This window comes from Fundulus heteroclitus, chromosome 4 (genome assembly GCF_011125445.2).
Source record: "Fundulus heteroclitus isolate FHET01 chromosome 4, MU-UCD_Fhet_4.1, whole genome shotgun sequence".
Lineage (NCBI taxonomy): Eukaryota > Metazoa > Chordata > Actinopteri > Cyprinodontiformes > Fundulidae > Fundulus > Fundulus heteroclitus.
The window spans coordinates 33,452,589-33,470,259 of record NC_046364.1 but is presented as its reverse complement, the minus strand read 5'-3'; the positions used below and the strand labels follow the sequence as shown (position 1 = coordinate 33,470,259).

Genomic DNA, 17,671 nt, shown 5'->3' with positions numbered 1-17,671 from the left:
TGTCCATTGTGATAACAGTCATATTCAAATATGCACAATATTTTTTCTTATATACACTATAATCTAATTTATGGTTACCACATCATTCAGCTCTATTAAGATCTTACCTAGTTCAGTTGTGAACTGCGGTCCAGCGGTATCTTTTTGTCCTAGTTCTGTATCCATCCTATCTGAAGGCAGTCTATGTGACCTTGCTGATGTACTATACATAAGAGGCTCCATCTCTCCATTCTGAAGTCCATTATGAGGAACCCTCAACGGGGCAACACAGTGAGTTCCACTTGATGGATGAGCCTTGTATGTCATGGTTTTGCTCATTCTCTCCCCTAAAGTATGCTTCCCAGCTCCAGCAACTACTTTCTTCTGTTTCTTAGTTGGCCCCAATCCACTACTTCCAATCCCTAAAACGGATCCAACTCTCATCCCCACAGCTGGACCACTAGTCCTTTTCTTCTTTCGGACCTCTGACCGGGCTCTGGAAATTTCCGTTGCCGTATGTTGGCTGGTTGAGAGGGGCTCCCCGGGAATTTTTGGGACCTTAGGTCGTTTGTGCAAATGCCGCTTTGAGCTGTTGAACTGGTCGATAAATTCCTCACAGTGCAGCAGGTGATGCTCTGGTTCCCAGGTGTCCTCTTTACTTCCATAGCCTTTCCATCTGATCAGGTACTCCCACTTACCCTTCTTGTTTCGCCTCTTGTCCACAATCCGCTCCACCTGTGGGCCACAAAGAGAAAATACATTAGGCTTGGGTGCAAATGCAAGTTATGCAATAAACCACAAATCAGCAAAGCTATTGCTTTAAATACAATCATAACAAAGGTTGCTGTAAATATTATGGCAACCATTTACAAATGATTTGTGTGCATATGAAAATGGTGTTTCCTATTGTGTAGCAGCAGATAGATTTTGGTGGGTAACTGCAGAGTCTAGCTGGTAGAGTTATCAAAAATAATCAGTATTTCAATATAAATCAGTACTTACAATTACATTTTTGCTGATATTCATTTTTGTCAAAATTGATCCAAACTAAGCTATTTTCATCTACCCAAGCAGGCACATGCCTTTAACCTACAGTGCTGCAGACACCAGCACTCTGCCCCTCCCCTCCCTCGTAGTGGGGCAGTGAACTATCATTTGAAACAGCGAGCTACTACTAAAAGTTTAAAACTAAGGTAAAATGGCAATCATGACAAGATAAAAGTGTTTGTGATCGTCTTCAGCTGAAAAGGCAAAGGCAAAATGTTGTTCTGAGGAAATTTGCTCATGAGGCTGCTGAATAGGACAAGTTCAATGATGCTGATAAGCCATGGTGCTAGTTGTGCTAGCACCACAGCCAAGGCAAAGCATCTTGAAGATAGACATTCTGATGTTGCAGGGCAATTAAAAATGTGAGTAAAGCAGTTGTATCTGCAACAGTGAAGAAGTAAACATACTTGATAGTTCGAGCAGAACCTAGGCACAACCAGTAGCATATAGAACCCACCATGCTGACTCTAGGTGAAAAGCAAATATGATCCAATCTTACCTGTAACATAGAAACTGAACAGAGCTGGTGCTACATACATTTGCATCACATCCTTGTCTAAACTATAGAAGATGTTTTGCATGGACCAGATGTATTTTTACATCAGTGTATTTTTATATCCATTTGTAAATTACGTGCACCGCTGAATGCAAGGTGCATACTTCCATAAAGGATATTAAGACAATTTCCTTCTGTTATCTTGTCCACTATGTAGCTATACAGAGAAGCAACAATTATGGACTCGACACATAGGGAGAGACAAATGACAGCCACTAATGGCTTTCATCGCCACTGCGATGAAACCCATTTGGGACCTGACAGCAATGGCAGCGCTTCAAATTGTGCTGTTGGACGTTTGTTTCCCAGAAGTTTTGTTCGGATCAGTGTGAAATTTGAAAATTCTATATTGCCACGACGCTAGAAGCAGGTGATTAAAGTAATGCAAGCAGGTGACACTAGTCGATGTTGCTCTGTAAAGAGCATATTCTTGGATTAACATGAACATTTTATAGCCCTAATAAAACGACTAATTGGTGGTGATGATAGGATGTCCATAAATTAAGGACCCAGATCTATCAACCACTGGATCTTCAACTCCTGCTGCATCATATAGAGGTCTGCCTAAATTTTATTCACCAAGTTTTGCTTACAGGGAAAACAAGTCCCCTGCTGTTCTAAGTGATTCAGAACACCAAACATTCCTTGCTGCCTTACCTTGATGCTCAACACATCTTAAATAGTTAAAGTCCTATCACTGGATGGGGACTACTGACTGAGATGGGGATGTGACGAGAGGGTGTCCTCTTTCAGGTTTCTGGGATCATACATCACATAGAAACTCACTGGGGAAACTACCACGATGGCAGTGATTTACTGTATGTAGGTGGCACCTCAGGGTGCAGCATAGAAACAATTAAAGCTGGTGAGCTTTTACCACTCTGCCACAGAAGAACTGAACAACTATGTGTTATTCAGCTGGTAGGACAGCTTTAAATCGCAAAACAACGCAGAGAATAATAAAGAAAACTCAGTGCATTATGTGTTTTACTTTTCTATCCTCGGGAAAAATTCAGTTTCCAGTGCCACAGTAAGATGAGAAAATACCCTCTGACCTTACTGAACCCAGACAGTTCAGTTCAACATCCTTCCCTGCAAAGGGTGGTACAAAACATAAAGAATCCAAAGCAAATAAGGATAAGAAGTGGTTTAAAGCCTATGTCATCAGAATGATTTACGTTTTAATGCATGTGAAACAGATGTGCATTGCACTGGTTTCCTGATCTGCAGCCCCAACAAAACCTTGATATACTGGATTGTGTACCAACCTTAATCCAAAGATATACTATAAGCTGGGGGTATGTGGGGCAGTGATAGAGCAGCCGCCCCACACACAGCTGTTCAGGGTTCAATTTCCAATCTTGGAAACTTTACCACAAGACTGTTCCCAACTAACTGGCATGTGGAGAACCGAAGAACCAGGCAAATGCTTTAGACTCTTTGGGACATTCTTTGATATGAAAAAACTGTTTTTGGGGGCCAAATACTATCTGAGGAAAAACAAAATTGACCTGTTGTTGTCATAGTTATTGCATGCTCAGATTATATCCATGAAAAAATCTTTACAAAAAATGGAAAGAGGAAAACCGAAATTAATAGGGATTGCAGAAAGGCGAATTTCTTAAACTAATGCTGTTGTGGTCTTCAATTCAGCAACTCCTTTACATGGAATTATCAGTATATGCACTAACTGTCTGCGATCATGTTTCTCGTCATTAGATAAAAGTAAATTCACCACATGTTCTAATAACAAAGCCATTTTTTTAATTAAAAAAAGTGCTAAAACACTATTTTTCTAAAAAAAAAAAAAAAACAACTTAGGACCCATTTTAGTTGGCTTTAATAATTTGCATCGCAAATGGTGTGATCAGGGTTCTAACCTAACTTATATCCTTTTTGTACAACAAACTGTCTGGATACCAGTAATACTATCATAAAATCAGAAATTCACTAAAACACACACACACACCTGTACTTTATGTGGAGTCTGGGCAGGGAGTGTCAAAATCCTTAGCTACATTTTGTGACATCTGCCAAGCTTAAGATAAGAGCCAGCCTTCTGAAAAGGAAAGATAAGTGACCGCACTGGAGGCCAGTTAAGCTGCAATGCGCCGTCATCTTTCTCATATCAGAACCACAGTAACAGTATTTTACAATAGAATTATACTAAAAGAGACCTCAGAGCACTGGAATACACACATATATCTGCACTTAAAACTGAAAAGTAATGGAATGAATCCAGAGTGATTCAGCATTAATTAGAAATCAAAAAAGGGAGTACACCTTCTGTCAAAGAGTTTTAAAATAAGATGTTCCTCACCGTTTTCAAAAATTATACTAATGAAATCTAACATTTACAAAAAGCACATGATTACACCATGACATTTCTAAAAGAAACACATGTGAAACCAGAATAAATATCTGTGGGAAACCTTGGATCCTAAAAACCACAATATTACAAGGTTTGCAAAGCCATGCAGTTTGAATGGTGTCTAACATATATTACTATGAAGGTATCCAAAAAAGTATTTATTTTAAAGAAAACAAATCACTAAGCTTTATGGGTAATCAAACTCCAAATAAATGTATCTATTAAATATTAGTATTGAATGAATAAATTATTTTAATAGTAAAATATATGCTATTTGTTTATTTCACAAACAACAATATGTATACATTTTAAGAAAAAAAAAAAAACTGTTGAACAAATTATATAATTGATTGAGAAAGTGAACCCCTGATCTCCTAATCTGCACAGCATGCAAGACTAATCACTAAAAAAAAATGTCTTTCAAAGCAGAGAGTTTTTTAAGACTGTTAATAATTTTGATGACATGCATGTTGACTTTTAAGGGTCATAATTAAGGTCAAGGTTACATTTCTGAGCAATCAGATTTCCTACCTTAATGAAGCAGTGGCACCCCAGACCAATCCAAACAAAAATGTATCTGCAGTGTACAAACTGTACATAACACCATATGCACATTACACTGGGTTTCTTATTCAACCACTTAAACCCGTACTCACACACCAAAAGCTACAGCATTACTATCTAAGCTGCTGACCTGCCTTCAAAACCAAGCCAGTCTTCACGACCAAAAAGGGGTTTCATCAAAATCATCTCTTTGCCGTACATGTCATAGTTTCAAGAAATGCCTTCTTCCACCCAGAAACATTGATAATGACCCTGAATTGTCATAATCACTGAGGTAGGCCTGTATATTGCATCAATAAATAAATAAAAAAGTCTTCCCTTAAAGAGCAAGAGGCCGACAGACAGATTGCCCGACCCACCCACAGAAGTGCCGGCTGGTCGGTCCAGTTCTGGAGCTACGAGAAGAGGATGAATGATTGCTGATGTAACAGTCCTTTTAAGGGCTAAATTAAAACAGCTTTTTTCAAAGCCACCCACAAACCTCTAAAGAGCATTCCTTACTTCAAAATCTTCTCTTTTAAAATTTATCTCTGCTCCGCTCCTTCACTGTGTGTCACAACAGCAACCAGTCCCTGATTGGTTGCCGCAATGCGATTTGACTGAAAAGTTCAACTCCAGCCAAAAATCACCGGAGTGGTGAGTTCCGCACGGAGCGTGTGGGATGGCTTAAAAACAAAATCTCTGATTTTGTTATATCAAATTTGATTAATTGATTTTTTCCCCCTCCTTTCCGTTTCACAAAAAGGAATTAAAGAAATTATTTTAAATTATTTTATGTCAAGCATTTCATCTGGGAGTTGACATAAATTCAAAGTGCAACTAAATAGAAGCTGTGAAACATGCTTGTAATACAAAATGGCGGCCCTGCCATTGTAAACAATGAAAATGTTTGCTAGTTGTATTACACAATTATCTAAGAACAGGCTTAACTTCACTTGTATAAAAAATAAGTAAATGAGTAAATTGAAGTGCATCATATTATGATGTAAAAATATATTTTCCTAAACATATATTCAGCATTGTATGCTATTCTCTTTATGGAAGCCCAATAAAGTGCATTAGCAAAATAAAAATCACGATTTTCCAAAAATTAAATCTTAAAAAAGTTGTAAATTCAAATTAAATCGATTAAATCGATTTATCGCCCAGTCCTAACCAGAGCCCACACCATGAACTGAAAGACAGGGCCAAATGTTTCATCTGGAGAAGGAGAACATGAAGTTGTTGGCAGCAATAGCTCAGCTTGCATCAACCTCCAGGAGGGTGTCAAGGCTAAACAGAACGCCACGCCAGATGGTTGGTGAGAAAACAACAAAATACAAACAAACAAACAAGCAAGCAGAGAACATAAAGTTAAAAATTTAAATAACAGAAAAAACAAATCAAATTGGAGAGTAGTAGAATGTAGCAAAGAGAGAAGTGATCATTATGTCCTCCAGCAGCCTAAACCTATAGCAGCATAACTACACATATTATGTTAGGATATCCTGAGCCACTCCAACTAAACGCTTTATCAAAAAAATAAAGTTTTAAGCCAAGTCTTAAAAGTAGACTGGGTTTCTGCCTCACAGACAAAAAGTGGGGTTTCCAAAGGAGGAGGCTTAAAACTAACAATGTGCCTCCCATCCTTCTTTCAGAAACTTGGGCAACCACCGGTAAACTTATGAGAGCAAAGTCCTCTAAATATGACAACATACGTCAACATTACAAACGTTTCCAGGTAGAAAGCAATACCATATACTGTCTATAAGAAGGCTGAAGAGGTAAACAAAAATAATAATAATACAATGATGTTAGCCCAACACAATCCCACTCATTCTGTGAGAAATGTGGATAGAGCAGTAACTGGGTCAGTGTTTACAGATTTTTTGCGGAGTCATGAAGAAAACGAGTGGAGGATCACTGCCGACACCAATCTTTTTTTCCCCCACTTGATGTTTCACCAGACATCTGGGATAGATGGGCACACTGCTGTGACAGCTCATCATAGCCCGAATGACTGTCTCTCTCTACCCCCTCCAATGTGCTCATGTTGCTCTGACAGTCCCTAGAAGAAGCCTTTCCTGAGAACTATATAAATTATGCTGAAAACTTAATCCATAGCTAGGGTTACTGATATATTTTATAAAAAATTACAAAAGATCATTTCAGGTTGCTTTAAGTATGGTTAGCCTTCTGCAAATCGCTTCAGTTAGTTTATGATCTGTATTTTGGTGTTTTCACCATAAGAACTCAGAGAATGGGAGATTTCCAATTTTCTAACAATGTTAAGAAATGTCTGTATATTTGGCCATCATCATATTAATTATCAGTATTTACCAGGCCAGATACTAAATGTCTTTTTTAGTTGCCATATCAGATTTTTGTTTGTTTTAATTTAGACTTGAAAGAAATTCCATGTAGTTGTCCATTAATTCCCCCCCCCTCCCGGGCCAAATAATCCTTTCATCTTCATCCTGTTAGAAATGTTCTAAGCAAATTTCTCCAATGATCAAAGCTTCTCTCGTCTCTGTAGTTAGGCCCGGGATCAAAATAATCTAATAATTGCAATATTTAGAGTAATACCCACTAACTGCTTAAAGAGGTGGTGGTATATACATTTCCTAGAGTTTACTTTTTCCTCCTTAATACTGCTATAAGAATGGAATCTTTAAATATTTCACACATATTTATATGACATTCAAATTCACTGTGTAAATTATAGTTATTCTAGGCATACCCTTAGAAGCTTTTAAAAACATATTGGCCAAATATCACAGCGTAAACGGTTTAGCTTAGATTTGATACATGGAGTGATGACAGCATCAGCACCCACAGCAAGCACAGCCAGAGCTCTTGTGGTTAGAACCCAACAGCAAGAAAATTACAGATTTAAATTCTGGTGTGCTCATGTTTTGCACGTGAGGATTTTCTTCAGGTACTCCAGCTTCTTCCCATAATTCAAAAACATTTCCTAGGATAGTTAGTGGTTCTAAATGTACTGTCAGGTTCAATGTGAGCTTGCATGGGTCTTTGTTTATTTGTCATGGTCTTGGTTCTGTCACTTATCTAGATTGCAAAGCTCATCTCATCCTAAGAAGGCTAAACCTCGTCTGCAAACTGAATTCTTGTGGTATCTCACAAACACATGAGAATCCATCTTGTACCTCTCCAGCTTCAACTGTTTGTGTCCGAACCAAAAGCGGTTCAGGCCAATCACATTGCAGTATTGTGGTTAAAGGCGGGACATACCACTGCAATGAAAGCAATAGCTGCCGAGCCCACGGCCGAATCAACACAAACACGGCAGCACAGGAGGACGTACGTGTAGCTGCTGCTATCAAATCTGTTTTGTCAGAATCCACAATTTCATCTTTGAAAGAAGATTAACAAGAAGTGCCATAACTAGCTTACTTTTTGTGGTTTCTCATGACGCCTGATGCTTATCTTTTAATTTGATACCATGACTGGCTAATATCAGCCTTTGGTAGGTGGGCACTAGCGTGTCGCTTCGCCCAATCAGCTTGAAGAGTTTTGCTGAATGTTCATCCCTTCCCCAAATAGTTTCCATGAGAGCAGACCCAGATTTGATAATGTGCAAAATGGAGAGTGCAACACATTATCAGTCTGGGTGGCCAAGTTAAAGAAGGCTCTGATGCCCTCCGACTTCCCAGGAGCCTTCATGAAAAGGGTGTAAAAGCTGATGGATGAAAGAGAAGGCAGTTGTTATAAACAAAGAGCAATATCATATGATAAACTTAAAACAAAACCTTAAAAAAGGTAAAACAAGATAAAACGAAAACCATTAGTAACCAAATGTTTAGAGCAATTTGACATCTGAGGTTTGACTTGGCAGGGGAAGTCTCACTAATTAATAATTCAACGGTAGTAATTTTAATTACAACTAACCCTAAACCACTGCCACCACATGAGATGTTGTTGAGTATGCAGTTTTCCTCAATAAGCATTTGTCAACCCTAACCATGATAAGATCGGACAGGACATGTACCTCTGGGATGAGCCCATTCATGAACTTTTCTTGCTTGACATTCTACAGTCAACTGTTGGAGGTATTATAAAGTAAAAACAATTGGACATGAAGGAAAGGTAGGCACAAGTAGGGATGGGTACCGAAACTCGGTATTCACATCGGATGGTCTCCGTGGACTGACAAGATTGAGCCTTATCGGTCCTCTTAGTGGTATTTTTAAGGTCACACTCAATTTTACAGGGAGATACCAACTAAAACGTTGCTTTGCCAATCTTCTCCACCTTGAGACACACACACCAAGGGGACTGATAGAAGGGGCTAATGTTCTGCTCTCATATGTTCGCCTTGCTTACGTTCATTAACACTGACTGTTGCCAATTTAGCAACTTTTCAGACTGCTCTCACAACTATTTTATTCAAAAGCGCTAAGCAGTCGATCTAGCGAATGTTTTGTGTGTTGTTTGAGACTTAGAGAAATCGGTGCTTTTACTCATTATCAGAGTTTACTGTCTCTAGCAAACTGCTAGTAATGCTGTGAGCCCTCCTGCTTCGAAAGCTCTGACAGGTAGTCAGTCAGTCAGTCAGCCTCGTTGAGACGAGACCAACTCATCTGTTTCCCCTTTGAAAATGAGACACGCATGACCTAAGCTTCCACTAGATTACAAAGTGGGATGTAAATATATTATAAGCATATTCTTTAATAGGTAATGGTATATTTTTTTCTCATAAGACAGCTAGACTTAACAAATCCCTATAAAATATTAATTTTGTACTTTTATTTTTGTCTGCTTTTGTTCCAAATGTTTTAAAAAATAAACCATTCAGTCATCATTATTTGTTTTTTTTACCCTTTTGTCTGATTAAAAAAATACATATCGATAATGGTACCGATAAAATACCAGATCGATGATGAGTTATCAATACGACTACTCTTAATGATACCCATCCCTAGGCACAATTGGTAGGACATGTAAAATCACGGAGAAGAAAAGCCGTATGAAAAGGTGTGTAACGTGCAAAAGCCGGCAACATTCAGCAGAGTCAGAAGTACAGACCTCCAAACTTCAAGTGGCCAACAGGTTAACTACACAGTGCAATGCCAGCCTGTGGCAATGGGTATCCGAGGCTGATTAGCTGCATTCAAACCTTACATCACCAGGTGCAATGCAAAGCGTAGCACACAGGGGTAGAAAAAATAGGGGTGTTGAACACTGGCCAAAAAAATAGATAAATAATATTTAACCTTATTTACCCTATAATGATAATTTGAATGTATTTTGCTATGAACACCAAAATAACATGGTTATGAGTCTATTATGCAGCAAATTATAGTGCTTTTGTCTGCTGGGTATGTTTTGGCAGGGGTGAGGGTTAGGGAGTTAAAAGGAATTGTTTTAATATTTATAATGGGTCAAAATGTTTCCAATCAAGATACCTGTTCAAATAAATCTAATTTGTCTTCAGAGGTTCCATTGTGTTTAGACGTGGTTATCATTAAAGTTCATGTGTGCAGCTTAGTATATTTGTGTGTTTAGATGACCTGTAATCTTACAGCTCTGAGTTGTCAGCCAGATTAGAAAAGCTCTGTATAAACTTAAGAGCCTTGACACTTGTAGGTTCCAAACAGCTTCTTAGCTGTAACTTGGACTGCACTCTTCTGTGTAGAAATCTCTGATGTTACAATTTCTATTTGCAGATGCCACTCTGCTGGTCAAGGGTCAAAGACCCAAGTGCTCCAATGACCACTGAGGACTTGACTTTATACAACTTCTCAGTTTTCCCTTTGAGCCCATGACGTTTCTCAAGTTTCTCGTGTTGTTACTTTTCAATGTTGTCACTTTAGATTAATACAGGTATTTTCTGTACTTTGTGAACTGCTAAAGGTAGTGCCCTGCTATTCTTACGCACATCTCTGCTTCAACATACGTGAATGAAATAATTAGGCACTTAGTAGGAATCTATATTTCACAGCATGCTGAAAGAATCAGCCATTTGATTCAGATTTTTTGGACTAGGGACATTTAAAACTTGCAAGGCACTCCTGAGGTTTAACACCCCTGCTCCACACAGTCTGTTTAGTTAACCCTCACCTGCGTCTCAATGTGAAAATGGAAGTCTAGTCTTTCTGCAAGACCCTTGATTTGGCCCCCCGTTTTGAATGGCCGATGTCTAAGTTCATAAACATGCATGGACTGTCATCACATTATTGCATTATGATAACTATGAGAAAAACCCAGTATATCTGGGATCCATACTTTTACAACATTCACACCAAAAGTTAAAGCAAAAACGTATAACATGATGTAATTACATTAACAATAAAGCAACAAGTATTACATTTCCATAATTAACCTGCATCGACCTTCATAACCATCCTTGTTAGCCTACATTTGTTTTGTTTTTTTTAGATCTGATCACACCTAACCATATATGATTTTAATTTTTTTTTGGAGAACAGAGAGAGCATGGACAGATGGCGGTTTGAAGAACTCATGACAATACATTAGAAACAAGACATTTTAGCTAGACATTTAGAAAACTTAAATTACATGCTACTTCAGTCATAAGTAGTCACATATGAAGTTCAGTGCAAGCTAAAAAACAGATACATTTTTGTAAATATACTTAGTGGTAGAGGACTAAAAAAATATGTAAAATACATGTGAAGTTGGAAGCATTTAAATAAACGTGCTTATTGCGAATGATGTTATTGTGTCATGCCTTTCAGCCATTTATGGAGTAACACAAAGGATTAAATATTACCTGGCTAAATAGCCAGGCATGGCTAGCTAGCCTGAACTCTGTTTAACACATAATGCTCTAGATTTTTAGCAGGGCGATTTTACTTTTGAAAGAGCATAACCTTAATAAATGTAGCATGTTTAGGTTCTGCCCCATAACTCTCCACAAGTAGCTGGCTTTTTGTTTGTGTAAAAGGAGAAATGACGGTAATCAGTGAAGTGAGAGGGGGGTCAGTGGGTGAGTAACACCACCAACTCCTGAACCAGAGGAGCGGTATGACTAATTATGTTACAGGTTTTGAAACTAACACCCGGCCCAAGCCCACCCATACATTTTTGGCACAATTTTTTCTGAACATTGTTGTAGTCACCTGGTGATGGTGTTCAGAGTACCCGTCTTCATTTTAAAACCTATCATTTTGCAATCTCTGAAGTATTTCAGCATAGTCTGCATCTCTGGCCTCTCATATGCTAAATGCCTGTTGATGTTTTGTTGGAAAATGTGAGGCTTAATCTTTAGTAGCCGAGTTAGGATTTGCATCACAGATCTCATTCTCTATTCTTTTTTTTTTTTGCTTACTTGAATAAATGCATAGCATTTGCATAAAAAAATTTGCGAAGTTTAGATGAACTGATTTTCCATCACCTCTGCATATTACCCATGCCATCATACATCATAAACCAAAAGTAAAATTTCCATTCCCGTGGTGACAAATTTCAATCTATTCTTTTATTGAAAATGTGATTTCCTTGTGATAATACCTTAGCTTCCAGATACTTTGTGCACAGAACAAGAACATAATTAAAAAAAAGTCCCAATTCCACACTTTGGAGCTCAGATAAGTGTTCATAAACAAAAGGTGATGGACTAGGGAAGGCCAAGGATTGCTCAGACACACAACAAGTTCAAGTCATATGTATTAAGTTAATGTGTGGAATTATTGATGTTATCCATCTTCCCAAAACAAGTGCTTACAAAACGTCTGTCAGAGAGTGTAAGAATGTTAACAACATACACAAGTGACATAATTTTTATTTGTGGTTACATGCGCAGCTGCGCACATTTCTGACCACAAGCATTAGCAATGAGAGACCTGATTCAGCATGACAGCCAACATAAGTGTGGTATTAGCCCAACATGAAGAAAACATTTTATTTGAATTTTTTAACTCCTACTGTACTGTGTATTCAATTACCTGGAATTTGAAATTACACATCTTTTGCTATGTGGAGAAATAAAATGGTCAGTTATTAGCAACTATGAACACATGCTTTGGAAATTAGGAACAGAAAGAACTGTGCATCAAATTAATAATTAAACTTGGTTTTTGCAGCACAGTTGAGTTTAAACAGAAAGGATTTGGGGTAAAATAAAATTTAATTCAAACTGTTATTGCTATTGGTCACAACTCATTAAAGTTATGTACAACTGGTTTTGAGGGGAAAAAAAAAAATCTTAAACAGAAATGTTGACCTCAAAAGCTGTGTCACAGTTTTAGCTACTTTGTTAGAGCATACCTTGCATAGTGGAGTTTCATTTAAACGGCAAATCCTAAATGTATAGCATTAGGTCAAGCATGGGCGTAGGTTTGTATAGGGACCATAGGGACATGTCCCTACCAATAATTCGATGTGAATAACATGTTTATAATTTACAATACAGCATTGTTACAGCAGTCGCTTATTTTCCTCTCGCAGCTCCGCTGCTTGGCGGCGGCTGCTGCTGCAGCTCCGTCTGCCAGCCTGCGTGTCCAGTCGGTCTTTCCTGTCGCTTTAACTCAGCAGCGCACGTAACTGTGCTGTGTGCAGTTTAACTCCACTCTCATTGGTTGTTTTGCCTTAAGTCCCGCCTTCTCTCTCCCTGGTTGGCTGTTTTCTAGTGCGTGCATGTGCGTGCATGCTTGCAGCGCGAAATTTTAATTTAATTCACACTAGAATACTGCGGTTACTACAACGAATATTAGACTACGAAACTAGTCCCAATTAAAAAAAATTATATTATGCACGCTATAACAGGCGATAGAAGAAGCAGGAGAGAGTAGTTTTCATTTGTGGAACTTAAGAAATGTAAGTAACCAACGTTAGCATCTTAAAATAATATTTAATTCTGAAGTATAATACATTTTATCAACAAAAATATTCTGTGTCAGGCAGGAGTTCTGAAGACTGCTGGAAAAATCGACAAGCAAAGAATGTAAGCTTTCAAAAAATCCCTTTAAGGCGGTTCAGATATAAATAGCAGGTGTTATTCGTTTTATAGAGTATAACAATACGAGATGGTGCCTAAACATTGCTATTTTTTTTTTAGAAAGCATAATTAGGGTTCCACATAATAATAGTGCTATTTAATTATTTCTACTTTTGGAAATAGGATAAAATACAAACAGAGGAACACATTGGTTTGATTTTACATAGATTTCCACACAGTCCATAAGTAAATTAGTACAAACATTAGTGTCCGGTAAAATGCTTGAATCTGGCTGTTTATTTTGGATACTATTACATTACGGATAAGATAGTGTTATATTTTCTTTTAATAATTGTTAAAAGCAATTTTATATTTGAATAAACTTAGGCTCATGCTTAGTGTTGTGATTGTAGATGATGCCACCAAAAATGAAAAGAGACATAAGGAGCTATTTTAACACTCAGACAGTAAGTATCATAGGATGATATAAAAGGTTGTGTTACATTTAATCCTGTAATACTAAAAACACACTTGTATAATAGTAACATTATATAATTATAGGAAACACAGATATCCAGTAATAATGATGCAGGGCAGCTTGAAGGTGAAGCAGCTGGCCCTTCAGTGCTTCAGGTGATGTCTAATTTATTTTGATTACAAATTAAGGAGCAGCTTTTTATTTATATACAATATATATAGTGCTTATAAAATTTGTATTAATGTAGCAAAAAATGCTGCTTTTCTCTTTAAACGAAATGTCCCCTGATGCTCACGTCAAGTATAAAAAATAGGGGCATGCATATTGCGTAGGACCAATGACATCAAACCAATGAAACTTGAGACCAGTAGTGTCCCTACCAAAGTTGAAATCAAACCTACGCCCATGAGGTCAAGCCTTACAATCGCAGACTATGCCCATTGACCTTATTACAGGTTTCAGCATGATCTCATGCTGAAACCTGTAATAACATTTAAGCTACCTAATGAAAAGCTAAAAACTAAAGACAGTCTGAAAACACATCAGAGGCAGATTATCTTCCAGTGTTTTTTTTATTTAAAAACCCAGCCTATTTTGTGCTAACAGCAAATCTAAGTAAATTAAGTGTAAACTTGCCAGCACTCTGTTTAATACGGATCCCCACAGAATTACGCTGGCACCTCCTTGTTTCACTGTGGGGATGGTGTTCTTGGGTTGATGGGATGTGTCCATCTTGCATGAGACACCTCACTTCCCTTGGTGGCCGAAAAGTTACATTTTAGTCTTATCCGACCAGAGCAACTTCTCATTAATGAAAAAAGTTGTTTTGGGAGTTTGTCACAGAAAATGTGTTGAAGAAGGTGCTCTGGTCAGATGAAGTCAAAATTGAACTTTTTGATCAACATGCAAAGCACTAAGTGTGGTGGTAAAATAACATATTTTTACAACAGTGAAACACAATGTTGGCAGCATTATGGTGCGTAGATGTCGTCTTTCAACAGGTACAGGGTAGGGGGGGGGTCGTATTTGAAGGAATATTGAGAAACTGTGACAAGAATGGAAATTGATGTTCATACAGTGGTGGAAAAAACTGCTTTCCCCCTCCCTGATCTCTAATTTCTTTGTGCATGTTTGGTACACTTAAAGATATAGTGGACCATTTTTTTTCGGCCTCAAGTTCCGGGGAGGATCATCTTATTTTTTGGTTGTCCCACCAGCCAATTATTGTGACGCAGTCATGTAACGGCAAAGCGAGCGCATGCTCCTGGATAGTTTCCTCTCACTGCACATGCACACTTCTAGTGTTCACGCATTCAGTAAGCTTCGGTGTCAGCCATTAATTGTAGCTCCACGGCTCAGCCTGAATACTTTGGAAATGGCTGAGAGTCGCAAGAAGCAAACAGTCTTGCACGTTTATGAGAAGAAGAAAGAAATAAGACCAGAGTGGATTTGGCTGATTCTTTCACAAGATTGCAAGTGATGGTCTTGCGCATGCGCAGCAATTCAGAAAGTGAAATATTTAAATATTAGTCAAAGACAACACAAGTAAACACAAAATGCAGTTTTTATATGAAGGTTTTTACCATTACGGGAGAAAATATTGTGGCGGTAGTGTGACGGTATGGGGCTGTTTTGTTGCTGCAGGACTTAGAAGACTTGCTGTTATAAATGGACCCATAAATTCTGCTGTCAACAAAAAAAAAAATCCTGAAGGAGAATCCCCAGCCATCTGTTCGTGACCTCAAGATGAAACAAACTTGGGTTCTGCAGCAGGATGATGAACCAAAACACAGATTGTGATGCTGTGGCATGCCCTTAAAATGTCTGTTCATGCTCAAAAACCCTCCAATGTGGAAAGATAAGTGGGTCAAAGTTCCGCCACAGTGTTGGAAAAGGCTCATTGCAAGTTTTCGCAAACGTTTGATTGCAGTTCTTACTGCTAAGGGTGGCCCAACCATTTATTAGGTTTAGGGGGCAATCGGTTTTTCATACAGTTTTTCCATGTAAGTTTGGATTTATTTTTCTTCATTAATAATAAAAACCTTAATTTAAAAACTGCACTTTGTGGCCTTTGAATAATATTTAAATTTATTTGATGTTCTGAAAATCTTATGTGCGACAAACATGAAGTCCATTACAGCAGAGAAAGTAAACAAACTGAGTCAATTCTAAGGTAATACCAGTCCTTTATGATACGTCCTGCATGTATCAGGTCTACGCAAAAATGATCCCGTGTCACTCATAAGGGCAATATCTGATAAGACCCATACTGTAGATAAAAGTTCAAAATCTACAAGTCAGAATATCTTCTTCAAATTGAAAAAAACAAAAAAAACAACAACACCAAAAACCCCTGATGCAAAAACATCATGCAAACTGTTAGCAGATAACACTATAAAAGTCATCCATCATCTTACTAACTTTTTGGCAACAGTTAGTGAGGAAAAAAAAGCTGAAGAGCTACTTGAAATCCTAAATAACTAACTATTAAAAACTAAATGCAGCCATTGTAATGGAGCTAAATATCCTGCTGTAGTTGGTCCTATAAAACAATGAAAGCCATTTCATTCAAGAATCTTCCACCACAAAACACTCAGTGCGCAGAGCTCCACATAAAAGGCAGAACGAGCTCAGAGAGTAAATTTTAAAAGCTTCATCTGGTTTGTTTTGATTGGTTCCTGGCTTCAGTTTCCAGCCACTGCATGCCAGCGCGGTGATGAGCTTCACACACATCTATCTACCTGTGTAAATGTGAAGTCAGTACTCTGGTTCGCATTAACTCCAATAGCTCATGGGCTTCTGTTAAACAGATTTCTAAGCGTTCCCACTTAAAACCAACAGTAAACTATGCAATAGGCACATACATAGATCTCACTACGTAGTGCATATAATCATAATAAACATTAGAAGATTTGCTTATTCCGGCCTTCCTCATCAAATCCCATTTTTTATTCTGATTTTTACAACAAAAAAAGTTCACATCAGTTAAGTGCTTATTTCACGGAATTTATAATAATAATAATAATAATAATAATAATAATAATAATAACAATAATTTACGGTTCATTGTTTTTTTTGTTTATTAATAATCACTTTACACCCCCAAAGAAGAAATAAATTGCAGGCATGACACAAACCCATTGTACTAGCTGAGCAGTTTGGCTTTGTGAGCCATAGACCTCATAAATAAATAAATGAGATGATTAATGTTGTGAATAATGGTACATCTTTTTTCAGATCAAGCAGAGAAAATGTTATGGGGTCATTCTGTAATTTGGACTTCTAAACCATATAACTGCACATGTCTCAGTGTGTAAATGAGTCTGCAGTTAAAACAAAGTCCTTGTTGAGCTACTTCACCTGTCTTAAACCCAATACTTTCTCTGCAAGAACAGAAAATAGTTATTTTACTTGAGTTGGCAAGAACAAGAACAAAGTTATTTCTGGCGAGGACATTTCATATTTCACAATAACTCTTGTGAAGCTTTCATGGTCTGAGCACCCAACTAAAGCGTTTGTAAATATTGGTTAGACAGTATGCAAGAAAAAAAACAGTTCAGCCTAAAAGATGTGTCAGAAACGAGCTGCAAGAACTCCCAAACCAAAAATAATAGAGAATAATGTTATTTTGTTGTTGCAGCCCTGGGAGAGAGAACACATTTCTCTGTTTTTGTGGAGTATGTTCCTGGCTTTATTGACAGAAAATACTGCCAAAACAGAAGAGCTGTTAGTTGAAACAATAGGAAACCTCTCATTCAAGTGGTCAAACATACACAC

The 17,671-nt window shown here is 37.7% G+C and overlaps 1 protein-coding gene across 1 annotated transcript in view; it reads right to left on the bottom strand.

The window, feature by feature from the left end:
• Positions 1 to 17,671, bottom strand: part of LOC105919744 (chromodomain Y like 2) — a 39,660-nt gene that overhangs the window by 10,840 nt on the left and 11,149 nt on the right. The window contains exon 2 of the mRNA XM_036135729.1: positions 79 to 714. Within this exon, the coding sequence (XP_035991622.1) occupies positions 79 to 714 (636 nt within the window). The remainder of the gene's footprint in view (positions 1 to 78; positions 715 to 17,671) is intronic.